The sequence below is a fragment of the Lithohypha guttulata genome (assembly GCF_036872675.1).
Source record: "Lithohypha guttulata strain CCFEE 5908 chromosome Unknown scaffold_4, whole genome shotgun sequence".
Taxonomy (NCBI): Eukaryota; Fungi; Ascomycota; class Eurotiomycetes; order Chaetothyriales; family Trichomeriaceae; genus Lithohypha; species Lithohypha guttulata.
The window spans coordinates 1,276,996-1,303,194 of NW_027042753.1; the positions used below are offsets into that span (position 1 = coordinate 1,276,996).

A 26,199-nucleotide genomic window follows, 5' to 3' on the forward strand; every position below is an offset into this window, starting at 1 on the left:
GTGCCGGATCCCAAGGAAGTGCAGCACCAGCAGCTCAATAGAACAATACAAGCATATTCATATCGTTTTGCACGCTAGAAACCGTGCAAGAAGCCTACCCACGTCGTTATTAGTTTCCGGCGCAAAAGTGGACAAATGGAGATATCAAATCAAGTGTTCAGTTTATCATGTTGTAGTACAGCTTAATTATCATATTCGCTTGCTTTAATCGCTTCTATCGTAACTCCATAACGGTCGTGTTTGCTCCATTGAAAATTCATACAACTGTCATCACAATCCATGATATTGTAATACTCCATGATATTGTAATACTCCACGATACCACATACTAAGAGATGATCAGGAAAGCCAGTATTGTCATTATTGATAGTTCCGCTGTCAAGTAGTGGTAGCATGCAACACGAGGCTGAGGGTACATGCCTAGCCATATTGTTTCGAGTTTGATCTTTGTTGCATCATGGGAATTCGTACTGTGAGCAAGCCCAATGATCAGGGTTCCTCTGACTAGCTCAAGAACCACGGAACAAGAATTGCATATCTTCAGGTGTCAACTTCTCCATAGCGACCTTGTCGTTATTAATGGTGCCGTTGATGAGGTTGGCTTTCTTTTCCTGCAAAAGCACGATACGGCTCTCCACCGAGTCCTCGATGCAAAGTCTCGTAATCACACAAGGTCGTCGTTGACCAATTCTGTGACATCTGTCAGCCGACTGCCACTCTGCAGCTGGATTCCACCAAGGATCAATGATGAATACCCGGGAGGCTTCAGTGAGATTGAGAGCTACACCACCAGCTTTGAGAGACACCAAGAAGACTTCAACGTCGACATTGGTCATGAAGTGTTCGATGCTTTTTTGTCGTTGGGCTGGGGTCATACTGCCGTCGAGAAGAACAGTAGAGAAGCCGGACTTCTGTAGTCTCCACTGGACGAGCTGCAGCATAGAGGTGAACTGAGAGAAGACGATACTCTTGTGGGTTTGTTTCTTGCTTCGGAGTTTGTAAAGATCATAGACGAGCATCTCGATCTTGGTACTGCTGGTCCAATTCTCCATCTTGATTCGGTTGATAATACTGTTCTTCTTGACGTTCTCCTCGTCCTGTTCAATGTCTGGTTGCTCCCAATCAATGGCTAGTGGAATGTGACAAGTGGGACAATCAGCGTCGGCGTCCTGGAAGGACTGGATGTATGTCTTTGCACATTGACGACAAAATTCATGTCGACATTTCGATCTGATAGCCTCTTCTGCTGGCTCATCACAGATGCAGCATACCAGAATGTTCTGACCTCCCTCAGCATGTCGTCGAAGAAGCAAGTCAGGATGATCCGCGACCTGTCTCATTTGCATGATCAAGCCGAAGATGTTGGCGTAGTTGTTGAGCATAACACCTTGTGCGACATAGGTATCGAATTTGCGGGCCGAGTTGGACATGATGGACGTGGAGAAGTCTCGTTCGACTTCACCAAAGAACTCGTTGTGAATGATAACTTCTTTGGGTGGTAGCTCCATGGAGGAAGTATGATCACGCTTGAGTCGTCGAAGCATGATGCGATCTGTAATCAGGCGTAGCTTGTGAAATCCTGCCTGGCGAATCTCATCATCAGCACCTCCAGTGATAGGGTTGAGGATTTCCTGGTTGAACACAGAGACATGGTTAAAGCCGCTGTGCTTGCACTTGACGCAGACCTTCTGCTGATCTTGTTCCCAATGCAACTCAGCACATGGACATTGCTTGCAGAAGTAGCATGCAAACGGTCGGACGTTCAAGAAGCGGAGCAGTGAGAAGAATTCGCCGATTCTGTTTTGGACAGGCGTGCCAGACAGACACCATTTGTAGTTGGCTTTGAGAGCGAAACAAGCTTTGGCAACACCGGCTGTTCTCTGCTTAATGCTGTGAGCCTCGTCAAGGATGACTCGATGATACTTGATGGCATGAATGATGCTGTCCTCTTTGACGATGCCGCTACCACGCGCCCAGCCTTTGTTTTCTTTTCGATAGATGGACTCGAGGCCTGAGTAAGAGATCATTATGACATTGTACTTTTGCAAATCCTTCTTGGACAGAAGCTTGCACTTTGGATTAGCAGAGATATGGTAAACCAGAACATTGAGAGCACCACTAGTGTAATCAGTGATTTCTGATTGCCACTGCATGAGGGCGACAGGTGGAACAACGACCAGTGTAGGCTGCTTAGCAGGAAAGTCTGACATGATGAGAGAGCAGGCTTGAATGGTCTTGCCCATACCCATCTCGTCACCAAGCAGGCCACCTTTGTAATGAGTCTGCTCCTGTTTCTGCATCCAATCGAGCCCTTGCAATTGGAAAGGCTTCAGCTTTCTGTTGATATGAATGGGTTGCTCAGCTGTAACAGGTGTTATTGGAGGATCATTCTCGAGGTCTTTCCACATGGTCTTGATTTCGGGATGCTGAGTTTCGAGTCGAGTTCTCTCTCTTTTCGCTCGCTTCAGACGCTTTTCGTCGTATAGTCTGGCTCTTCGTTCCTGCCAGCTCTCACCTGCGCGGAAGGATTGAGACTGAGGGACAACGGCGACATCTTCAATGCTGTTATCACTAGTATCAGCAATAGTAGAGGTGACATCGTCATCAAAATCAGAAACATCCTCGGGATCACTAAGTTCAGAGCCGTCGCTATCGACAAGGAACGTACGTGGAGGAGCTGATGATGGAAGAGCTTTGGGTTTTGAGCGGTGATGGAGCAAGGGCACGTTATCGTCGCTGTCGATTTGTATTGCCTTGGCCTTGGCCTTACCCTTGTGCTTGCGTGACTTGAGCTTCGACGGCATGAAATCGTACTCGCTCTCAGTCGTGTCAGATTCGTCAAGCTCCTGCATTGACCTGCGACCAGGCTTGAGACGCTTTGTGGGTGGTGCTTCGTCTGATAGATCCCACTCTTCCGCCTGTATCTGAGCAGCGAATTTTGCATCGTCGAGACGCAAGTCCAAGTCCTCCGAGTCACTGATGTTTATTGGTCTTGAGGGTCGACCTCGCTTCTTGGATCTCTGCAATTCCTTCACTCTATCAGTTGCACTGATCCTGGTGGCCTTGTAATCAAGCTTGATCTCAGCAGGTGTGGCGGCCTCACTTGTCTCGGGTGTCTCGTAGTCACTAACTTCTGCCGAGTCTACTAAGGAGGTCGATGTACTTGTGTTGATTTCATTCTTGACCACGGTCCTACTTGGAACAACGATTCCTTGAAAGGTTGCTTTGATTCCAGGTGGCTCGAAGGTCAGAGTTTCCAACTCAGGCGAGTCCGGGGTCGGCATATCTGGCTCAAGTTTGACCATCGATTTTCGTGGTCGTCCTCGACTTCGGGGTGCAGGGGAGGGGTTAGAGGTGGCAACTGGAATGTCATCAGCGGCTGATAGCACGAGCAGTGCGAGTTACTTGCCATTAGAGGGTGTGGACAAAGTCCTCAACGACCGTCTGCCTCGAGAAGCCATATTGGACGGCACGATTAGGAAGAGGCAGTAGGCAGAAGGTAGGGAATTCGAAATATGCTTCTTGTGCCTTGCAGGAAAGAGGAACTTCTTGAACAAGTGGGTCAGGCAGGCACGCGCTAAACGCGGTCTAAAGTGCTGCAGGCGCGTTTGAACGATGCGTGTCAACCAATGAACACTATTGCCTCCCTCACTCGTCTCCTTATCGATAGGTCGTTCTTGCCTGAATTTGTGGTTCAAGGGGCACGTCTTTTGCCACCAGATCTGGTACGAGATCGATGTTTGCTGATCACAATATGTTTGTAGCCAAAAGGTGAATTTGTTAGGCTGGTAGCAGGAGACAATTCAATAATACACAAAGTAGTTTCTGCCGCATTGTGTTTGTTGTTTCAAGAATTGTTCCAGCCTGCAGACCCCCCACTTACTCACTACCCTTCACTGTCGTGCAAACAGCGTTCAGCACGGCAAGCAGGGCTTTAGCACCAGTACTTACGACTCACAGCCTTCGATATGTAAGTCGTGCTTCCGTCACAGACCCGAACGTAGCTGACAATGGACAGGAGTCGGCGCAGAAGTAATGGCAATGCCATTAGAGGGCCACAGTCTGCCCTGACCGACTTCCTTGCATCACACAACATCTCGGCTCAACAGATTAACCTCGACTACCAGCAGAGAGTGAGAGATGCTGAACAACAAGCTGCTCAAGCCGCCGCTGCAGCTGCCGCCGAGGAGAACAAGCCGGACTCTAGCGACGAGGAAGATGCTGCGGAACGTAAAAAGCGGAAGCGGAAAGAAGAGAAAGCCATAGCCAAGATCAAGGCAAGCAAAGAGTTCAAGAAGAGGAAATTTGAACATCACAGGGACAACCCTGACGAGAGCTCTAACGACGATGCTCTTGTTCAAGACATGATGAACAAGCCAAAAGCACCTCCCAAGCCAGGCCAGTTTGCCAACTGCGATGTCTGTGAGAAGAGATTTACCGTCACACCTTACACGGTAGCCGGTCCTGATGGTGGCTTTCTTTGTACAAAGTGTGGGAAAGAGATTAAAGATGAGAAGAAGAAGGCTGATCATGCTGCAAAGAAGAAAAAAGCAACCCCCAAGGCTCGGAAAAGACAGACAGAAAGCGATCGTATGATGGGCGACGTCAAGCCTGGGGCCAAGTCGTTGGTTGAGCATTGTGTGAGAAAGGTAGCAGACGTAGTGAACGACGTCGAAGACTTTGGTGAGCTGCCACAGAAACTGCTCGACCGTCTAAGCCAGATTCTGTCCAAGAAGCGAGTCCTTACCCCTCGAACTTTACAACTTTTCCTCCAACCAGGAATCGATCGCATCAATGTCTACGACTGTGCCAAGCTCGAGAGTGAGGATTTCCAGAAGATCTTCGCCTTCATGCCTGATCTCGAGACCGTCAATCTGAGATTTGCTGGCCAACTTAAGGACGACTCTCTCCACTATATGCTCGAAAAGAACCACAAGATTAAACACCTGCAACTAGGTGCTACAAACCTCATCTCAGACCCAGCATGGATAGATCTTTTCCAACAGATGGGCTCTCAACTAGAGACCTTAAAGTTGTCAGAGCTGAACGATGCCATGAAAGATTCAACAGTGGAGATTATGGCGGCAAAGTGCACTACTCTTCGACGGCTCAAGATGCGTTCCTGTCCTCATATGACTGAAGCCTCTATTAACAGCATATCAACCATGACCACAATCGAGCACTTGTCACTATCTGTTGCTCAAGACTCAGGATCTGAGGTACTGGTCAACCTAATTTCGAACCTGGGTCCGAATCTTAAAACACTATCTCTCGAAGACTATTTCTACGCCGACGATACTGTACTTGCGGCTATCAAGCAGCACTGTACCCGATTGAAGAAACTCCGCTTGACCGGTGGTGCATCTTTCACTGATGCAATGTTCGCCAACCTCTTCTGGGAAGATTGGTCGAACCCGCCAATACCGTTCGTCGATCTTAGCTGCAACCGAGACACTGACCCTGATATCGGTCCTGGAGAGGAAGAAGCCGGGAATCCAGATGCAGTTGGATTCGGCTCGAATGCATTCAAAGGTCTTTTCCAACACTCAGGCTCGAATCTGGAACGTCTTGATCTTCATTCAAATCGACACATCAGCCATGAAGCACTAATCGAAGTCTTTGACGGCGTCAAGATTTACCCAGCTCTGCAAGACATCGACCTGTCATTCGTCACTCATGTGGACGATGTGGTGATGAGTGGCATCTTCAAGAGCTGTCCCGCTTTACAGAAGTTGACCGTATTCGCTTGCTTCTCCATCAATGAGCTTCAAATTCCACGAGGTATTGCAGTAATTGGCATTCCGACAGCACAGACTGCTGTCGAAGTGGTAGGAGAGTCCTAAGCCTTTACTGGTCCTGCCTAACTTCGCGACTGCTTCCACACATACTACTAGTACAGTACTTACATGATCGTGGTATGTATATGGACCACAGAAGACCTTTATGTATATTCCAGCATTTTAGCGACTTTCAGAGCGTATAGTTCAGCGAGAAGCAGAAGATAGCAATATGAAATTTATGAGCAATGTTCTCTTCTTTCAAAATTACGTTCTTACTCGTTTGTATCCTTTACACATGTCTATATTTACATCCCACCCACCTCTACATGTTTGATTTAAGAGCAAATTGGTTGGCTGGTGGAGTCTATAGATGCACGAATGCACTCCTTGGGTCCTTGTCATCTTGCCATCGGAATGGCTTCGAGAATGCGAGCTGACTACGTCCAGATACATCGAGTGTAAGATGGTGCTGTATGTTGAGAGGAACGCGGTAAGTTAAAAAATCTGCGATGTCTTGTAGTAGAGCTTTCACAACACAGCATACTCTACAGTAATAGTCCGTCGTGGATTGGCCGACGATCTGTGTCACTGCGATGGAGTAACATCCCTTCTACATAATGGGAATGGGAGGATGAGGAAGCCATGCCACTAGAAGACTTATCTACTTCAGTTACTGGTAGACCAGTGAAGATCGTGGTTGTCCACAAGAACTCTTGAATACAGAGCTTAAACACTGACTTAGCAAGACTATACCCAGGTCGATGAATGTTTACCATTGTAACCCCCAGCTTCAATTCAAGATCTCAAACATTCGTCACGCTTTTCGTTTTCAAAAAGCCACCACACATCGCAATGAAACCCAGAATTCGTCAACAAAATCAGACTCTCCCAGCATCTACCATACCAATTGCGGCGGTATGGCGCTTAACCCCATATAGTCAATGTTTGAATATTTTGTGTGCTTGCACTGCTCAACACACGATCAAGCGTAGCCTGAATCCTTCAGTCAAATCTCCAGACAATCATCCTTCTTCACCTCAACCCAATCATCGTATTCGTCATCATCGTTAGTTGTTGCAGCGGCGTTCGTGGGCATAGTCGTCTTCGAGGCAATTTTGGCAAAAGCTTTTGTTACGAATGTGAAGGGATCGGTAGCGCTATCCGTTTCGGCATCGACAAGCTCCGCAATCGACTCGTCATCTGCATTCACAGTCGTGAGGACAGTATCGCATTTGAGAGGAGAGGTTGGAAGGTCAAGGACAGATGGAAGAAAAGCATCGGTCATAGTTTCGGGCTTGCTAGACAGCGCAGCAGGTTTAGGCAGGGTCTCCTTTTTGGGTTGAGCTAAGGTACCACTGCCGTTGGTTCGAGCTGGTGGAGTGCTGTTCTTGCTTGTGAACAACTTGCCTTCAACTCGTGCCTGGTCCGTCGATGAAAACCCCTTGGATAACAAGGCCTTTGCTTTGGGTTGCTTGCCGATGTTTGGCTGTTCTACTGTCATCTCTTCCTCAGCGTCTTCAAGACGCCATCCATCCACAAAGCAGATCAGCTTCTTCTTTGGTCCGACCGATTCGTGGCTGGGGTAGGCTCGTAATTCTGGAAAACGTTCTTTGATGGTCTGGATGATGTAGTGGAAGGTGTGATGAACATGGATCCGCTCGATGTCCTCTGCTTTCTTTGCGAAGATTTGCAACTCAGCCATGTGCTTGACCACTGGCCAGACAAAATTCCTCTGCTCTTCAATAGTGAACAAGTCGTCGTCGGCCAGTGCTTGCAACGTCCGTCGAGGACACGTTTCAGCTAAGACATATCCACCAACCCAGCTGGAGGCAATGCCGTGCTTCCTTACGACGTCGTAGAATCGATTCATGACAATGGCCTCGCCCTCCGCCTTGTAGTACTCTGATCGGATGTCCATGTTGACTACCTTTGGTGGTGATTGCGATTGGGAACTATCTCGATTCGAGTGTTGTACAGTTGCGGAGACTTGTAAAAGTGCCTTGGAAATGTCGACTTTGGTGAGATTTTAGACTTTGTAAGTGCAAAGGTTTGAAGAATCGGAAGAGAAGAAAAGAGAATGAGCTCTCCTAAGTACATCCCACGCACTGCGAATTTAGTGAAGCTGTTCCACATCGAATATCACTAAGACTTACATGTGTTGCGTGTCTCGAACGTATTTACCAATCAATATACGTGTTTATAGCGTTGGACAGTCTGCACTTTCATGCTGAAGCTGATCCGCACGGTCGTGTTTCCTCAGCATTGCCCACTCGCGTCGCTGTTACCATGTGACGAACGAAATGCGTGAGAAGCTTGGATGGTAAAGAACTTCAACGATCCGCAGATTGGTTGCAGCTTGTGCTTGAGACTTCCTAAAGATTGTGCTTTTGTTGGGGAAACAAACAGAGAATCCACAAACTTAAGATCTAGGCCGATTGTCTTGACTGCAATCGATGGGATTGCTGGAAGGAGCAATCTATGCATAGGAAGCTCATATGTGCTATGACTTCGCAGGGGTAGTAGTGTAAAAGGCAGGTTTGGAACATCCGTTCCTGCATTTGATGAACACGTCTAGATTCTCAATATGCCTTCACAAAAGAGCATGGACGAAAATCTGTAGCTGGGAGACTGACGTGTACTGTAAGTCGAATCTGTTGTGCTTGACAAAGGACATGTCAGGTTGGACTCGTCGACTCGACAGTGGTGAGGTCGTTAGCTGGCTTTAGGGAAGCCGCTCCATCGTCAATGGTGGCATCTGAACAAACACTCGAAAGCACAAAACCGCCGTTCTCATGTACGCGTCCTATAAGCTGTGCAGACACGTCAAACAGGGAGAATTAGTGGGAGAATGCAGCACACGAGGACACCAGGCTGTGTGTGAGCCGTATGATGTTGCAGGCATTAGTCCTGGATGCCGCAAAGAATTCCTAGGAAGCACTTTAGCAAGCTCTGACGTACCTGCGGCTCGTATCTGCCTGACCAATTTCTGAAGGCCATATGCTGTCTGCACGGGAGGACGCATCTCGGATCAGCTCTGATACGTGTTTGTGTATGTCATCCGAGTTCAATGGAAGGACACTGCACTGTGAGGCTCTGTTGGGGAACATCTACACGATGGTGACTCTCTAATGCTAGACTCTCGTTGCATAGCTAGATTCGAAGCCAGCAGCGTAAGGTGAAAGAAGCAGACGCGCGACGTGCTCGTGTTCTCGGCGAAGTTGCCATCAAGCTTTTCGAAAGTGGAGAGGTTGCGTGAGGAATGAATTTCGTGGTGAAGCTCATCCTCATTTGCTTGATGTCAAACCTCATCTATATACTCAAACTTCCCACTAAAGAGCATTGAACGAGAACCCGTGGCTTCAAGATATCATGAGTAAGCTGTGCTCACTATCAGAACCACCGCTTTCGCGCGCTTGTCACAAAATTGCTTAAGTCAATACGTCCCTTGACTTCGGGCCTAGGAGATGCATCTCGAGCTGGACTGTCATGACTTCTTGATTCGAGCGTGCTTGGACCAGCATTCTGTACTCCTTCGCTCTCACATTCTTGCCTTATAGTTCCGCTTGACAGTGTATCAGCGCGATCCCGAACTCTTCTCACTAGGAAAGCTTGCTTGCGAGCTGGATCGCTGCAGATATATGGAGATTCCAATCCCAGCTCATCCGCCCATCTTACCCGCGAGGCCTGGGGAACCTTGATTTCCTCGATGTTTGTAATAAGGCGCTGAGGTTGCGACGGCCATCCACTCCTGGAACAATTTCCGCCAGCCTCATCAGCATGTACCTCTGAATGGACATTGGGAGCAGTGAATACCGGCTGGCTAGACGAGCTCATCGACACAGGCTTTCTCCGGAATGTGTCTGGCAGTTCCTGCGGAGGTATGCTGGACGAGGAACTTTTTGCTGCGCTGGCTGGTTGTCTGGCAGCCGACACGTCCAGGCCTGCATTCTGCATGCTGCTTCTGACCTTCTGCTCCAGTTCTTTGCGTGCATTCTCATCCCTACGGAGGACCATTGCTTGCTCGGCGCTCGTCATCGCGTCGCCACTGGCTCTCGGGTATAAGTCACTTTCCATATAACTGAAGCCAAGCTCTCCGTGCCAGCGAGCCTGAAAAGTGTCCACTAGATCCAGTAGCTCTCCTTCGATCTCCTCCACCATCTGCTCGATCAAAGGATACAGAAGCTTGTCAGATCGTGTACGGAGGTGCAGATATCTAGCAGCGTTCCTTCCAGCAATGAGATGGCCATAATCAGGATCGTCCATGAGTACACGCAACGCCCGTGGAGGAAAATTAGGTGATTCGACGCTTGAAGTTCGTGCTATACCGCCATTGAACAGCAGATCTCGTGGAGTTTGGTGCCTTCCGCGTTCTGCTACTCCTTCTGTGTGGCGTTTCAACATGCGTTCGGCGGTCGTCTTGTCCTGAGCCTTTCCGTCCATCCTCGCCAGACGTGCAACCTGTGGTGATGCACATTTGTCGACTTCTTTGGCGTTGGGGGACCGTGACTCATGTCGACATGGTCTGTAATCCTCAAAGTCGCCATCATATGCATCTTCATTATCCTCGACACGTGATGCGTCAATTGGACATTCAGCATAACTAGAGGGTCGGGTTTCTGCGATCCTTCTTGGCAAGCTGGTGTATTCGACCTCAGCACCTTCCGGAATGCGTTGCCGATCGAGGCTGCTAGGTGGCTGGTTGTACGGACAAGCAGCTGACCTTCGACACTCGTGACCACAATGTCCAATCCTGGTGCCTGTATTTTCATCGTCGACTACTTCTTCAGGCTCTAGAACGGGCTCCCAACAATGTCGTTCCTCAGACCAGATCATCGAACCAGATTCTTCAATATCAATCGGCAGCATGGGGGGTCCTAGATCCAGATCATCGGGCTCATGCGTTGAGCGTGTCCGCGTGCTTGCCTCTTCTTGCACACCAGGCTGTCGTTGCTGCTCGCTACGGTCACGCTCAGTAGCTGGACCCTGCTGGAATGGTTGACGATCCTGATGATGACCTGACCCGCGCTGTGGTTGACTGCGCTTGCCCCAATGCGCACTGGGAAGCAATGGATTTTGATCTATGCGTTGTGGTTGCTTGTATGGCATGTTGTGTACGGCTTGGTTCAGGTGGTCGACTTTCAGAGAGCCTTGGTGCTTTATCTGGGGTCTGCTTTGCGATTTCTGACACAGGGACGAATCGGCGACGGCAATGAAATGGGTGAACGCTTGATACGTGATGACTAAGGTAGAGTCACAGAGTGGTCGGAATGATTTGATGTTGAGCAGGATGAGAAAAAGAGATCCGACAAAGCTGATCAATGCAACAACTTTATCTTGACATTTATCTACCTCAGCAACGTTGATGGCAAGCCTCAATGGTGACAGCAATTCCCTGCTCATGCGTATTCCCATCATTTATACCAGATCCGTTGACGACGACACTGCCTACGCAAGTCGGTACATCTTCCTGTGCCAACGCTGTCGATCCACATTGCTTCAAACGACATACGCCTGTCCGCACAATTGAGCACGTCAATCTAAGCCATTATGTGTTTGGTACACGCCTCAATCGAAGAATCGCCGAGCATTTCTGCCAAAGGCAGCGCTGAAGTCGCCGATGTCGTCGGGCTTTGTCGTATTATTTTCGATACTGGTCGGTTTGTTGATGGTACCTGCTTTAGGTCAGTGACGATCACGTTTCTTGGATCATGCAAACGTACCTTGGCCATTGGCAGAATTACCAGTATCATCACAGTCAGTCTTGTCTGTGAGCCCGGTGTGTTCGCCCTTCACAATTTCCGATCCAGCCAGCTCGACATCGCCCACTCCGTTTTTAGCCCGTGACTTCTTATTCTTCTTTCCACGTTTGCTTCCAGCCTTGCTTCCAGCCTCACTTCCAGCATGTCCCTGTTGACGATTTACATCTCGTGCACACTCCGAGGATGGACGTGCCCCGGGAATGACCCCAAGCTCGCCGCCCTCATGCTTACTGATAGTGCCGTCATTCTCAAACACCAACGTCTGGTCGATTCCCCTCCCACTACCCGCAACTTGAATCATCCCAGGCAGCGGAGGTCCCAGATTCACACCACGAGCTCTCATATCATTCTCAAAGACTTCACATACCTCCAGCAATCTCGTGAACGCATTGAGCCAGAACACGTGGTCTTCCTTCGTCTTCGTCTTTGCAGTTTGCTCGAGCTTGGTACGGTATTCAAATGTAGGTAGGAAGTGCTCGGCTTTCTCGGCGTTGGTGACGAGAGGTGAGTTGATGAAGACTCGGAGGGCGTCGTGGATGGAGGTGTTCTTCCTGATTTGTCTGGTGAAGGCACCGTTTTTGTAGCGGTATTGGTTGATTCCTTTTCGGAGGGCGTTGACGATTACTTCGTCGAGGCCTTCGAGGGTATTCATCCTGGGAGATGGTCTTTGGATTTGTCAGGCCAATAAGGTGTGCTGCGTAAATCTGAGAATAGGACAGGAAACAAGATAGAGCTGATAGGATTGTGAGATGGTGATTAGGAAGAAGGATGGAGGAGCGAGAACAATGAAGACTGTGAAATCTAATTTGGGCCAGAGTAGACGGCTTGGGGGGACATCCCCGATTCTCCAGGCGTTCATGGTCACTCCGAGTCCCTTTCGCGTAGTACCATGACACTCAACCACTTCCCGGTGCATTATCTGAACTCGCTTCGCCCGATCATACTGGTCGTCTTACTCATCGACAAGGTACTCAATAACTTGAAAAGTTGAAGCTTGCATATGTGCACAGAACAAGTTGTCCTTCACTGTCTATATCTGAGTGAAGATTCATCTCAAGGAAATTCAGACCCACGTCAATTCTGAATTCCAGGTCGCTTGGTGCCACATTCTGTTATGTTTAGTGATACACTGATCTGGAGTGGTTTGCAGCTCTTCCACCAGATCCTCAGTACTTGGTGCAGGGATCAGCATGAAGTACGTCCAATGCTTTTATGGCTTCAGCAATACCTCTGCTTGCCAACGTGCCACCATAGATCACCTCAATGACCGTCTATCGGTTTCTCGACCTCTTCGATTCCAACCATTCTCAATGGCCTTCTCTTTGACCCTCAATCATCCTCATGAATCCATCTCTTTCGGCTTGTACTGTCTCAAGTTCTTTCTTCTTCGCCTCAACGTCACTCTTCGCTTCTTTCCTCGATGCTGTAAGAAGTGCTATTTTCTCCTCTATCTTGATGAACGTTGCGACCTCATGTTTGTCATTGCTCTCAAACACAGGCTTAGATCGTCCAGTCAGCTCCTCCTTCCTGCATTTGTAAACCTTGCTAGTCACCACCTCGTCATCGTCTGCACATACTAGCATTGTATACCAGCCAGCTTCGGTTTCGAATTCGACTGCGTGGCCGTCTGCAGAGTCGTCATCGTCATCGTCCTCGCTAATTTCATGATCACTCACATCCTCATCACCATGCCGTGTGCCAATACGCTTCTCGCTGCCGTCATCTGTAGCTTCTCCGTCATCTTCAACAATATGTGCACTGACCGATTTCGATAACGATAAGTTTTCCATCTCTAGCTCGTGGCTATCTTGCTGCGGGAAAATCTCGAAGTACTTCTTGATCCTTCCGCGCTGCTGCTCAAGAACATCATCGTCTGGTCCCTGACTTTCCAGGATCTCACATCTGCGGACGTGCAGTAACAGAGGTGTAATGTATTGCTTTTTCTCCTCCGTGCTAAACGCGTTGGAACGCAAGAAGATCTCAATAGCACCTTCGAAGGTTGTATCTCCGGTGACTCGTCCACGAAAGGCCCCATCTCGGTAGTTGTGCCAGTCGCAGACGACGATAAATGCCGTGACTAGTTTGACTTTCCAGGCTTGATGAGATTCGGGCATGGCTTGTGAGTGAGGCAGGTGGAAGGCAGGCAAGTAAGTACAAAGGGTAGAGAATACCAGGATGGCACGTGGACAAGAATGGCAAAACATGGTTGTGCAGGAGTGCAGGTCGGACTAAAGAAGAATGGGCAGGTGTAACCGTACTCATATGAGTGAAAGAAAGAGTAGAGGGTCTTTGCAAATTAGCACTCGCCACTTATTTGCTACTTGTCTCCAGAGGAGAGCAGGCAATCTAATTTTTCTTGACTATGCCTAGATCGTTAAAGAACGACCTCAAGGCTTCCAGACACAAGGAGCGAGTACTTACACTACCAATCAGGCACGGCCGATCGTGAACGGTTCTTTTGAAAATTGGGTATAATGAAATCCCAGACGCACGAGATGTTCGCATTCCTTAGTCCACCATTCCTGGTCCTCTTAGAACGATAGTTCTGGAAGTCTGCTGGTCAGATACAGCTAACAAACAAGACCATCCAGCTTTTGGGGCTGGAGGTTTTGCTGTGAAGTGTAGTGTCCATTGCTCTTGCGCCTTGTCATTTTGAGACTTGTGATCTGCGACTGTGGAAGCACTCGAAGTCGCAGACGTATAGCTCTGTTCAGTCGCGCTTGACTGTTAGCATGCTGGGTAGAAAGGGAAAGTCGCGAAGAGCGATCAGTAGAGCTACCTCGAACAGCATCTGGTGAAGTAGAGATATGCTGTACATTAGTCTATAATAATCGCTGACTTACTCACTCGCTATGCTGAAACATTTAAACCTCGTACATGATACTTCTTATCTTCGTCTACCCAACTCTTTTTCTCACCAAGTATTGCTGTTGATACATCCTCCTCTTTCGCATTGACGAGATAATCTCGTGCAACGCGTTGTATATCGTCTTTGTTTACACTGAGGAGTTGCTCTCGCATTTGTTGATCCATCTCTTCTGTAATGCCATACATGAATTCTTTCGCACCATCGCTGCTTACGCTGGTGGGTGCATCGATACCTTGGAAGACACTGAGCTTACTTTCTTCCAGTTCTCGGTCGCTCCAAGCTCGATCTTGTGCGAATTCGCCAGCTTTCCGGAAGATGTTCAGCGCATTACGTGGATTGGGATCTCGATAAGACGACATGGTGAAAAGACTTCGGCTAGGTCCAGTGCTGGCAGACGCACCATAGGCACCACCCTTTTCTCGAACCTCCCGTAGTAAGAAGTTATGTGTAAGCAGCTGACTTAGTATGGTGAGAGGAGCTTTGTCTGGTGATCCGAACGGTACTGTGTTTATACAAGTTCCTGTATATGATACCTGAAACGGCATGTTGAAGAATGTGTTTCTCGAAAAGGTTGAGCCTGGCACGGGTTGCGAGGAATACTCCGCAAATGGTGCTGTCTGTGCCTGTGGGAGACGTTGGGTGAACTTCTGAATGAGTCCCTGGTTCGTCGAAACCGATGAGGGTTCACAGACTACACGCATGGACAAATCGGCCGAGTTAGCTACAGCTATCCTTTGAATGAGTTTTAGTTTCCCAATGAGTTCTTGTAAATATTGAGGATCTGCTCTAGCAGATCTGAGCAGTTTTGCACTGAATTCAATTTGGGACAGGCCCGAAAGTTGTTCCCTCTTTTGAGCACGCTCCGACAGGGCAGCGGCAGCCGAAGATACTGCGAAGTGGTGACCCATCTCAGCCACTGAGTCCAGTGCACCCGAGGTCTTCGATTCTAGCAATTCTAGAATGGCAGATGTAGCGTGAGGTGCGTCGAAGTCGACCTCAAGCAAGATGGTTCTCATAAGGTCAAGCATAGCAGGCATATTGCGGTCGAGCGCGTATCCGTCGAATGTAAGTCCCTCGCTATACTCAGTGTTGCTGAAAGGGCTAGGTGCAAGCAAAGGTGCAACTGAGATACCGCCAGTCTTGAGCAATATCTCTGCCTCCAGATCGCCCACAGACATGGATTTAGTGCCTAGGCGCATCAGGCTCTCAGTAAACAAGGGCATCAGTGCGCGAAGCTCGCCCGGCAATTGATCGATGAGGTATCTCGCCTGAAAATAAGTGATGCCGTTCGTGTCGGTTTCTCTCCATAACGTCCTGGATTGACCGATGGTGTCCCAGCGGAGCGACTTTTTCTCTTTCTCTCTTGGTATGTCCTTGACGTGAAGAGTTGGCAGAGTTTCCAAGTTACTGTGCTGTGCGTCTTCTTGCTCTGCCAACAGTTCCATCTCCTGTTTGCCTAATTGCTCAAAGACAGCCTCAGAACTACCTGCTGCTCTCGTTTGTGCTTCCAGTATATTTGCTCTCCGCTGCTGTTCTTGTGCTTCAAGCTCAGCATTGTACGACTCGGCAGGGTTCATAGTGAACTGTAACGATTTGTCGTTCAGGAGATATTTCTCCATTAGTGATTCAAGCAAGTTCCCTTTTGCTAGTCGCGCCTTGAAAGCATCAATGATCTCGTTCCATGCCAGACCATCCATTGGACTTGTGCCGTTAAACCAGCCTGGCATAGTCTTGTCCAACAAACCCATACCAAATCTGGAAGTCTTGTGCTTGAGTGCGATCTCAAGCTGGTGCATATAGCCTTCGACCTTGTGAGGCTGGAACGCCTCTGAGCCCTTCTCACGAAGTATTTGTCGAATAGTCGTCCTAAGACCCTTTGCATCTTCTGCCTTCATTCCATCTAAGCCGATCGAGACCACAGACAGCTTAGCTGAAGAGTCATAACCCGAGTTTGGGCTAAAATTCGTGCCAAGCCCAGACTCGATCAAGCCTTGATATAGAGGTGAGCCGTAGCCACTCATCAGTAACGAAATCATTATGCTCAATGAGAAGTTCTCGACAATGTCGGAGGATTGACATCCTAACCAGGAGATAGATGATTTGGTTTGTCGTTCGGCGGGTTGCATTGTGTCGAGAGGACCCGATACTTCATAGGTGATCGGACCATCAGCAAGGTCGATTGGTCCTTTCAGGTCTGCATCTTTAGCAGCACGACTGAACTGTGAAAGTGCCTGGTCGACCTGCTGAAGGTGATCAGCCAAAGGCAGATTGCCGTAGGTGAAGATCTTTGCATTGCTGGGGTGATAATGCTCCCTCGAGAACTTCACAAGCTGCTCATGAGTCAAGTTGGTCATTTTCTCCGGATCTCCGCCAGAATTTTCAAGAGACGGGAATAGATGTTCTCTGAAGCGAATGTAGTAAAGGTAGCTGGCGTCGGACATCTGACCTTTCATCTCGTTGTACACAACACCTTTGAAAATGGTATTTTCATCAGTGGCTGGCTCTTTAGGGTTCTCCGGCCCTAAGCGCCATCCTTCTTGCAGGAAATCAGTCCTTTTCAACAGTGGATGAAGCGTAGCATCGAGATAGACAGAGGCCAGATTTCTGAAGTCCTGAGCGTTAGTGGTAGCAAAAGGATAGGAAGTGTAGTCGGAAGAGGTAAAAGCATTCATAAAATTGGCCAAAGAGCGAGGCATCATTTTGAAGAATGGGTCGCGAACAGGAAATTTCTCGCTTCCGCAGAGAGTAACATGTTCAAGTATATGTGGAAGACCAGTACGGTCTATTGGGTTGGTCTTGAAATTGATAGCGAACACATTGTTCTTGTCTTCACGTGCCACATGCAGATACTCAGCGCCTGTCTTGTCGTGCTCGAGTTGTAAAGCAGTCAGATGGAGTTCTGGAACGTGTTTCTTCTGCTTGAGGGTGAAGCCATGTAACTGCTCTCCCAATGCAGGAAAGTTTTCTATGTTCGTCACCGAAGCATATCTCTGCACTCTGCTACGAGGTGTCAAGAAGCCAACACATCTAGGACGTACACCGTGAAGTGGCGATCCATATTGGCCAACATGCCTTAGCATTCCAGCTCTTGTAATATAGCCGCTCAGCAGGTCCTGTTGAACGTGCTTAGCTGGAAGTAACGGCGCTCAGTCCCACTCGAAGAATTAGCGGGAGATGTGACAGGGTGCTGGCGCAGGTTTCGGACAGTGTACACAGGCTATACGATAATCAAAGACCTGTTATAGAAAGGTACGATGTGTGTTGTAAATGATGATGGCGATAAGATGAAGTGTGCTGTGGCAGTCGTCTAAGTCGCGACTGTATAATCGAATGAGAGGCAATTGCAGAGCAGCCATGTCACGTGCGGCTCTGCCAATCTCGAAGTCGTCGGCCTCGAACTCTGATGTGGCAGCACCCCTCAACCACCGCCTGTATAGTCTGCTCTGTAACACTTTCATCGATGATTAAACAGTCTCTTGTATAATCCGCGCATTCACATCAACACTTTTCGCGCTGTACGACCATCTTAAACTGGTAGCGTTCCCGATCGGACTAAAAGAATCGACACAGTCATAGACACAAAGCTTGTATAAACAAGTATTCAGCATAGCTTTGAGGGCGGCAAGACTGCACTCATCAAGTCTAATTCGAGGAAGGGTCGTCTATTGGAAAGGGTGGTGCAGAGTGGCGGATAATGCGCTGCCTGCAAATCGAGTTCGGGTTCAAGTCGTCGATATCATCCTAGCTTCACTCGAACATTAGTGCAAGTCATGGCGAGCACAGCAACCACCATCAATGCATCGATCACGAATGGAGATCTTCCACCACCCACAATCGCGACTAAAAAGAACAAAGCGAAGAAGGAAAAGCCGAGCAGTGAAGAAAATGCGAAATTGATCCAAGCCAGACTGGCTCAGCTGGAACAGGAGAAGGCTGGAGAAAAGACGCAACAGGCTGAAGTTGATAAAGAGGTCAAGAAAGAGGCAGGTCGCGTGGACGAGGAACTCAATAAGATCACCAGTGACCAGGAGAGAGCTGATTTGATCAAGAGGAGATACGACGCGCTGTATGCTGACATGAAGAAGCTGGAACGAGAATTGGCGAAGCAGAAGAAGAAGGCCGATCAACTTCAGAAGGATAAAGACAAGATCACTTCTGAGCACAACAAGGTCAATACACAGAAGGACAAGATGGAGAAACTTTCGAGGACTTTCCAGCAGGAGAATCGGAAGCTCAAGGATGACAACAAGAAGCTGGAAGACACAGAAAGAGTCGCGAGGGAGACTGTAAACGTACGTCTGGACGAGTTACTCGACGATGTGCAGGACGTCATGAACGCGAGGGCTCCTTCGCACAGTGAGAACCTGAACATGGAGCTCGACGATGTGTATGTTCGAACTGCCAGTGTCAGAACTCGTATGCTAACATTGTCTTCAGAATCAAGACTCGCTGCAAGGTGCTCTTCGACCAAGCGGAACTACGTGAATTACATTTCAAGTCTATACTACGCCACAAAGATGCAGAAATAGCTCATCTGCAAGCCAAGCATGAGGTCGAACGCAAACGAGCTGATGCTGAGGCGTCGAGATGTCGCACTCTTACAGGCCAAGTGAGCACCTTCTCCCACACGGAAGCTGAACTACGCTCGCAGCTGAACATCTATGTCGAAAAGTTCAAACAGGTAAGCCTTTCTTCCTCCTATTTTTATTGTATGAAGCTGAAGCTGAGACTTACTAAATAGCAGGTAGAAGATACCCTCAACAATTCGAACGAGCTCTTCCTCACCTTTAGGAAAGAGATGGAAGAGATGAGCAAGAAGACGAAGGTACTTGAACGAGAAAACCAACGACTGACCAAGAAACACGATGCTCTCAAGAACAATATCCTGAAGATGGCAGAAGAGAGAGATAAGCATTTGAAAGAAATAGACAAGTACAAGAACGCCGACAAGAAGATGCGCGACATTATTAAGTCTATGCAAGAGCAGGGGAGAGGTGGCCCTGTTCAAGAAATGGTGGACGACGGTACCGAGTCAGAGTACGACGAATACGACGACGAGGAAGAGGAGGACGAAAGCTATATCGAAGGTGACCCAGAAGACGACACCCTTGGCACAGATGTGCAGCCACCACTGGAAAATCTGAATGGGAAGTCCTTCGTGCCAAATCCACCTGCGAAAATGGTCGAATATCAACAGCCAAATGGCAAGGTGGCCGCGACCGTGAACGGGTTAAAGCATTAGGTGGGTGTGGCCTGGGAAGGTGCGACCTGGTTCTTGGCCATCTCAGGAAAGTGGTCTCGTGCTATCGCTTTTGGCTAGAGCGCAACTGTACAGCATTATCTGCCATTGACCAGAGAAACATTTTCGTCCCTCCCTTTCCGTTGAGTTATGCATGTTGACCTCTGACTTCCAGACCATCACACGACCATTTGCCTGAAGATGGAGATAGATGGCAAACCAGTCCGGCTCTACTTCTTTTGGTATCCTTCGGCAAGCTTTCTGCCTGAGTGCCTAGCGAACCTCGGTCTTCCCGGCTTTGAGACGAATCTCCCCACACGAGTGCTGCAGTGCGACTCGTGTTACGCTTCTGCTAACGTTTTCATATACTACTTCCTCCTGCTACTAACCTCGTCAATGCTCTCTAACATACGGTCTCGCAGTCTTTTTTGATCGCTTTGTATTCAATCAAGATGGCGTCAACACCAACTCTCACAACGCCGCTATGCAAGCTACTGGGAATCAAGTACCCTATCATGCTCGCTGGCATGGCGAGAACTTCAGGTGGACCATTAGCAGCAGCAGTATCGAATGCTGGTGGTATAGGATGCATAGGAGGACTTGGGTACTCGCCCAAGCAGCTGCAAGAGGTGAGAGCCACATGCCGAGTATTCGTTCGCTACTAAGTGCTATGACCAGATCATAGACGAATTAAAGGCCAATCTGGCTGACCCGTCTCTGCCTTTCGGTGTCGACTTGGCTCTACCGCAGGTCGGTGGCTCCGCTCGAAAGACCAACCACGATTACACCCATGGCCAATTGGACGACCTCATTACTGTGACGATCGAGTCCGGCGCGAAGATCTTCATTTCAGCAGTTGGTGTGCCACCAGAGCGTGTAATCAAGAGGCTTCACGAAGCAGGTATTTTTGTGATGAACATGGTTGGTGCGCCTAAACATGCTGAAAAGGCCTTGAAAGCAGGAGTAGACATCGTGTGCGCACAGGGTGGTGAAGGAGGCGGACATACTGGTGACATTTCGAACTCGGTACTGATTCCCTCAGTATGCGATGTTGCAAAGAAATACAAATCGCCCTTGACTGGTGAACCAGCATTGGTAGTCGCAGCTGGTGGCATATACGACGGTCGAGGTCTGGCAAGCTCGTTAATGCAGGGTGCTGTAGGTGTTTGGGTAGGCACTCGATTTGTCGCTGCTGAAGAGTCTGGTGCTTCGAGGTTACATAAAGAGGCAGTGGTGTCGGCTACCTTCACAGATACCTTGAGAACACTAGTCGTTTCTGGCCGACCTCTGAGAGTCAAGATGAACGACTATCTGGCCAAATGGGAGGCTCAACCAGAGAAAATCAGAGAGCTGTGTGACAAAGGTATCGTGCCATTAGCGCAAGATATGGAGAATGATGTCGAGGTTGATCCACCCTTTCTCATGGGTCAAGTTAGTGCCATTATCAAGGACATCAAACCTGCTAAGGACATTGTTGAGGATATGGTACGAGAAGCTGTAGCGCAACTCAAACAGGGTCAGACTTACATGGAAGATACGCCCAGAGCTAGGTTGTGATGTGATGATTTTGAGCGTTTTATGGGCGTATAGCAAGCATTTCCTGAAATGGTACAAAGTCTGCATGGTTATTTTGCTGAAATATTTCAAGAACATTGAGATTCCTGGACGAGCTGATACACTACTGGTAAGTTCTCTGATCACTGCTATCGAGGCCGTGATCTACGCCAGTCTAATAGTGTGTCCGAGGAGTGCGGCAATTAGGACCTTCACTCGCATATTTCAGCAGAGTGAAACTCGTAAGTCCTCACATGCCAAAATTGACGTTATCAGCAGCAAACACATCCCACAAATCTACAATGACCTCTTGGATGTTATTTTTGTGCCTGCCTTTTTTCTTTCCACGCCCTTTCTCTTTCCCACCAACAGAAGATTTTTGTCTTTGGGAGGATACACCACAACTAGGTCTCAAGGACAGAACCACGATATCACAGGCTTCGTCCAGCCCGTGGGTGCTCCACCTGCTCAATACCTATCATGGATTCCTATCTCTCTAGGTCAACAGGACAATACCGAGCTCAAGAGCCAAATCCAGACACTCAGAACAGAGTCCCAAAGCCTCAGAGAGATGGTCAACAACCTTCGGAAAGAAGCCAATGAGACGAAGATCAAGCTCAGTGTCGCTGAGTCGAGAATCGAGGAGTATGGGAAGAAGAACCAGTCAGTCTTGACGATCACGGAAAGACCGATTCTCAACTCTGTACGGCCTATCGATTGTGTGACTTGGTATTTCCGGATGCAGCCCCTTCTGAAGGCACTTGAGGTCATCTCTATCAAGGACCAGATCGTCTATATTGGTAGCTGTGTCGAAGAGTCTCTACCTTCATCCGCCATTGATGGACAATGTGGTATTGACGAAGCGAGGTTGGCTCACATTCAGGGCAAACACATGTACCGCTATGGATATCGCCGGGGTTTCACCTCTGTGAAAGAGCTTCTCATTTACATCACCAAAAACTGCTACGGTCTCGACGTTGACCTTGACTGAACACTGCTCAGTATATCGAAGGCAAAGAGTTCCGACGGCAAGAGGCCGACTTCTTGTCTCTAAGAGTCTGGGATCAACCGTTGCATAGGGAGGTCAGGAGAGAAGCTGGTCAAGGACACTAGATGCAGATGGAGACCCATTTCCAACGACAATTTCACGCACTAATTTGCTCGAACACGACTTGATGGGAATCTGGACACACTGGAACTGGAGCACCGCAGGCAGCATGTCCGTTGGATATCTCACCATGGAGGATCCACTGGGTCGTTGTTTCTTGGGAATAAGAACATAGATGTGCGACGGGTCCTATAGTAGACGCTTTCCATGGTGTAAAGACCAAATTGTTCATTTCCAAAACAGCCTCATTTTCTTCGGGTGCACTAGAACGTTATGAAGTCCCTCAACGTTGCTCGTGCATGACATTCAGGCTGTGATGCCGGATGACTTTTGAGCGTTCTGTGGGAGTTTAGCAAGCATAACTGGTAGAGTAGGAAAATTTGAACAGCCATGTTGTTGAAAGGTTTCGAGAGCACTAGCCACCCAGACGAGATGATGCTGTCGAATCTTGATGCTTTCATCCTTAGGAACTCTAGGGAAAGTGAAGTGGTAAATATCACCCACGGTAAGTGACATGACCAACAACAAACGCGATGCGTAAATGTACGAATGGCTCATTGTTCGGAACGAACATATCTCTCTTTCGCAACTCCTTTCCTCCGTCTTTCCTCCTACTCCCATTCCAAAGGAATAGTACACCTCAGAGATACACCTCACAAAGATGGCTCAGGATCAGCACAACGACACTATGCAATCAGCCCTCTCAAACCATGCTCAGCACCTACCAACGCCTCCAGCTTCCCCAGGTCAGGAGGAGAGCGACCCTGTCCTCCAACAGCTCGAGGCACTCGCCAATAGATTGGAAACCATCATAGCAAAGATGCCCGAGGCCATCAGAGCAGCTAACAGAGAAGCCATAGAGAAGGAGGCTAAGCTCAGCGATGTCCTTACTGGGACGGTAAAATTCGAGAAAGATGGCCAGACACAACTCGTCGTCGAAAACGTGCCCTTGCTCAACTCTGTGTCCAAGGCAGATTGCTTGGCTTGGTATCTCAAGCTTCAGCCCTTTTTAAAGGCGATCCAGGTCTTCCCTGTGCAGGATCAGATCACCTATATCGGAGAAACCATTGAGGAGTCTTTGGATGATGATGACGACGATGATGGCGATGGAGATATTGGAATCGACGAGGAGAGGTACTGCCGCATCAATGGGATGCCTACACGCGCTCATCCCTCAAACCAGCCCTTCAATTCTGTGAAAGAGTTGCTCACTTATGTCACCAAAGACTGCTATGGTCTTCACATCGAGATCGATTAAGCACGATGCAGCATATTGAGGGTCGAACGTCAAAGTGTGATGGCAAGAAGTAGAAGTCCTGGGAGCAACACCGTGGAACTAGCATGAAGTTTCAAGACAGAGGCTGGTCCATCGCGGTGAACACATGCGGAAGAGCGTTGATCTGGTCGTGTACTTCTGCATTTGAGGAGGAGATTGTCAAGCGCAATCCAACACTTCTCATAAGAAACGAGACACAAGGCGTTCGGTATGAAGCATGCGGTCACAACTTTCGGACACGTTCACACGAGAGGGCATAATCGTTGTCATTGGAACTTGAGGAGAACAAATGTGCGGCCATGTCTATAGCTCGTGCCTTTCGTAACGTGTGAACAAAATCATCAAACGACGCCTTCTTTTCATTCAAGTTCAATCATGCGTGAACGGTTCCGTTGAAACGTTAGTCGTATTTTGAGTTCTACCTGGATGTAATGATCCGAATTATAGATCGATATAGCTCAACGCGTTGGGCATAGTGTCGCGTTATGTTCGTGAACTATCGATACCGCGTCTAGGGCTAGCCAGATATATTCTAGCCTCGGTTCGCCAGCTCGGATCCAATTCGAAGAGCTTTCGGTCGACTCGTTTTCGGAGTTTTCACACGCACGCCAATTGGGCAAAGACCGGCAGAGTTTGCGATAGTGATGATCCGCCCGTCTAGCTTTCTTTCACGCAATCACGGACTGGTGCAGACTTCTATAGCTCAGTGATATTGCATGAATCGCGTGCATCGTCACCAACTAGTGGCTGCGAGCTGCATACACTAGTGCAAGGTGTGCTGGCAATCAAGACATGGTACAGTCCTGGTAACTGAAGATCATTATCAAAATGCTGTGCCACCTGTCATCGTCTCGAGCTTGCGGCACTGCTGTCAGTCTTACGAAGCTGCAATGACTTCGAATCCGGTTTCCAGCATTCTGGAGAATGTTTCTCCACGCACTGCCGTCGCGGTTCTCGTGCTGCTGACCATAGTCTTTAGGATCGTCAGCTATGTCTCCAGTTACAGGCGGCTGAGTCACATCCCCGGACCTCCCCTCGCCGCTTGGACGAATCTGTGGTGGGTCAGGGCTGCCACGAGTCGCAAGGGACATCTGTACCTCTACGAAGCACTGGAAAAATACGGTACCACGACACGAACCAGAACGGTGGGAACCAATCAGATAGGCTGACATTTGACAGGGCCTCTTGTGCGCATCGCCCCAAACATACTTGTCACGTCTGACACCGATCTGGTTCGCAAGGTCAATGCTGTTCGCTCGCCATATAGAAAAAGTGATTGGTACAAAGCGTTTCGGTTCGATGCTGATCGCGAGAATGCCTTCTCTGAGACGAACAAGGACAACCATGCCAGGCTGAAGTCAAAATTGACCCCAGGCTATTCTGGAAAAGAAAATCCAAACCTTGAGCCGGACATGGACAAGGTGATCCTGACCTTTGTTGATCTGATCAAGTCGAAATACGTCTCGAAAACTGGCAGTCTGAAGCCTGTTGACATAGGACAGAAGATCCAATTCTTGACTCTGGACATCATCACATGTCTCGCCTCAGGCAGACCGTTCGGCTGGCTCGAAGATGAGGACAAGTACGAGTATATCGCGACGATGGAAGCGAACTTTCCCGCCATGAACTTCATGTCAGCAGTGCCCGTCCTCTCACGCCTGATGAGAGCACCTGCATTCCAGCGTATGACGCTACCCACCGTCAAAGACCGAGTCGGCATGGGTAAAGTCAAAGCTGTGGCCCACGAGATCATCGCAAAGCGCTTCGAAGAGAACAAAACACAAAAACAACCCAGAAACGACATGCTGCAAAGCATGATAAATCACGGCCTAAATGAAGGTGAGATAGCTGACGACTCACTACTGCAGATCCTCGCAGGCAGCGACACTTCCGGCACCATCTTGCGCTCAGCTCTAATCTTCACAATCGCCAACCCACGCGTCTACCACCGTCTCCAAGCTGAAGTCACCTCAGCAGGCGTCCCCAGCGACCAAGTCATTTCCCACGCCCGCGCCCAGGAACTCCCCTACCTCAACGCAGTCATCAAAGAAACCCTGCGCTACTACCCCGTCAACACTGGCCTGAACCCCAAAGTCGTCGGTCCAGAAGGCGACATCTACAACGGCCTACACATCCCTCCCGGCACAGAGATTGGATACTCCGCCTGGGCCCTCTACCGCCACAACCCCCTCTACGGCGCTGACTGCGCCCACTTCCGCCCAGACCGCTGGATCGAAGCTGATCCTGACTTGCTCGCGCGCATGGAGCGAGAACACGAACTTGTCTTCTTGACGGGCAGGTACAAGTGTCTTGGCGAGCGGATTGCGAGGATCGAGTTGTTGAAGTGTTTGTTTGAGATGATGAGGCGGTTTGATTTTTCTTTTATGGATCCGTTGAGACCGTTGCAGAAGGAGGATAATTATGGGTTGTGGATTCAGCGGGGTTTGTGGGTGCGGGTTGAGGAGTTGGAGGTTGAATGATTGAACTTGACGGACTATTCGTTTTGACTCGTGGGTGCTGGTACAGCCAGTATATTGAGCAACATGCAATGCAAATTCTCCTGGTGAGCTATATGCTTGAAATGACTTAAGTGTTGGTGGAGGGTAACACGATT

At 48.9% G+C, this 26,199-nt stretch overlaps 12 protein-coding genes across 12 annotated transcripts; 6 read left to right on the top strand and 6 right to left on the bottom strand.

Annotated features, from left to right (window-relative positions):
* Positions 1-509: 509 nt before the first annotated feature.
* On the bottom strand, positions 510-3,305 carry RAD16 (DNA repair protein rad16; the record flags this gene model as incomplete). Its single annotated transcript, XM_064899949.1, has 2 exons — positions 510-3,142; positions 3,164-3,305. 2 exons carry the CDS (start codon positions 3,303-3,305, stop codon positions 510-512), a joined length of 2,775 nt encoding a protein of 924 aa, XP_064753261.1.
* Positions 3,306-4,010: 705 nt separating this feature from the next.
* Positions 4,011-5,843, top strand: RAD7 (UV-damaged DNA-binding protein rad7; the record flags this gene model as incomplete). Its single annotated transcript, XM_064899950.1, has 1 exon — positions 4,011-5,843. One exon carries the CDS (start codon positions 4,011-4,013, stop codon positions 5,841-5,843), a length of 1,833 nt encoding a protein of 610 aa, XP_064753262.1.
* Positions 5,844-6,786: 943 nt separating this feature from the next.
* Positions 6,787-7,698, bottom strand: LTR64_005613 (uncharacterized protein; the record flags this gene model as incomplete). The annotated part of the gene is made up of 1 exon (XM_064899951.1): positions 6,787-7,698. The coding sequence occupies one exon, from the start codon at positions 7,696-7,698 to the stop codon at positions 6,787-6,789; it is 912 nt and encodes a 303-aa protein (XP_064753263.1).
* Positions 7,699-9,170: 1,472 nt separating this feature from the next.
* Positions 9,171-10,886, bottom strand: LTR64_005614 (uncharacterized protein; the record flags this gene model as incomplete). The annotated part of the gene is made up of 1 exon (XM_064899952.1): positions 9,171-10,886. One exon carries the CDS (start codon positions 10,884-10,886, stop codon positions 9,171-9,173), a length of 1,716 nt encoding a protein of 571 aa, XP_064753264.1.
* A 459-nt stretch (positions 10,887-11,345) lies between these two features.
* Positions 11,346-12,191, bottom strand: LTR64_005615 (uncharacterized protein; the record flags this gene model as incomplete). Its single annotated transcript, XM_064899953.1, has 2 exons — positions 11,346-11,452; positions 11,501-12,191. The coding sequence occupies 2 exons, from the start codon at positions 12,189-12,191 to the stop codon at positions 11,346-11,348; spliced, it is 798 nt and encodes a 265-aa protein (XP_064753265.1).
* Positions 12,192-12,846: 655 nt separating this feature from the next.
* On the bottom strand, positions 12,847-13,653 carry LTR64_005616 (uncharacterized protein; the record flags this gene model as incomplete). The annotated part of the gene is made up of 1 exon (XM_064899954.1): positions 12,847-13,653. One exon carries the CDS (start codon positions 13,651-13,653, stop codon positions 12,847-12,849), a length of 807 nt encoding a protein of 268 aa, XP_064753266.1.
* A 736-nt stretch (positions 13,654-14,389) lies between these two features.
* CYM1 (Mitochondrial presequence protease) lies at positions 14,390-17,488 on the bottom strand (the record flags this gene model as incomplete). Its single annotated transcript, XM_064899955.1, has 1 exon — positions 14,390-17,488. The coding sequence occupies one exon, from the start codon at positions 17,486-17,488 to the stop codon at positions 14,390-14,392; it is 3,099 nt and encodes a 1,032-aa protein (XP_064753267.1).
* A 690-nt stretch (positions 17,489-18,178) lies between these two features.
* On the top strand, positions 18,179-19,650 carry LTR64_005618 (uncharacterized protein; the record flags this gene model as incomplete). The annotated part of the gene is made up of 3 exons (XM_064899956.1): positions 18,179-18,795; positions 18,846-19,089; positions 19,153-19,650. 3 exons carry the CDS (start codon positions 18,179-18,181, stop codon positions 19,648-19,650), a joined length of 1,359 nt encoding a protein of 452 aa, XP_064753268.1.
* Positions 19,651-20,099: 449 nt separating this feature from the next.
* LTR64_005619 (uncharacterized protein) lies at positions 20,100-21,204 on the top strand (the record flags this gene model as incomplete). The annotated part of the gene is made up of 2 exons (XM_064899957.1): positions 20,100-20,276; positions 20,326-21,204. 2 exons carry the CDS (start codon positions 20,100-20,102, stop codon positions 21,202-21,204), a joined length of 1,056 nt encoding a protein of 351 aa, XP_064753269.1.
* Positions 21,205-21,268: 64 nt separating this feature from the next.
* Positions 21,269-22,192, top strand: LTR64_005620 (uncharacterized protein; the record flags this gene model as incomplete). Its single annotated transcript, XM_064899958.1, has 2 exons — positions 21,269-21,331; positions 21,623-22,192. The coding sequence occupies 2 exons, from the start codon at positions 21,269-21,271 to the stop codon at positions 22,190-22,192; spliced, it is 633 nt and encodes a 210-aa protein (XP_064753270.1).
* A 507-nt stretch (positions 22,193-22,699) lies between these two features.
* Positions 22,700-23,567, top strand: LTR64_005621 (uncharacterized protein; the record flags this gene model as incomplete). Its single annotated transcript, XM_064899959.1, has 2 exons — positions 22,700-22,814; positions 23,047-23,567. 2 exons carry the CDS (start codon positions 22,700-22,702, stop codon positions 23,565-23,567), a joined length of 636 nt encoding a protein of 211 aa, XP_064753271.1.
* A 908-nt stretch (positions 23,568-24,475) lies between these two features.
* LTR64_005622 (uncharacterized protein) lies at positions 24,476-26,065 on the top strand (the record flags this gene model as incomplete). Its single annotated transcript, XM_064899960.1, has 2 exons — positions 24,476-24,707; positions 24,765-26,065. 2 exons carry the CDS (start codon positions 24,476-24,478, stop codon positions 26,063-26,065), a joined length of 1,533 nt encoding a protein of 510 aa, XP_064753272.1.
* Between the last annotated feature and the right edge of the window lie 134 nt (positions 26,066-26,199).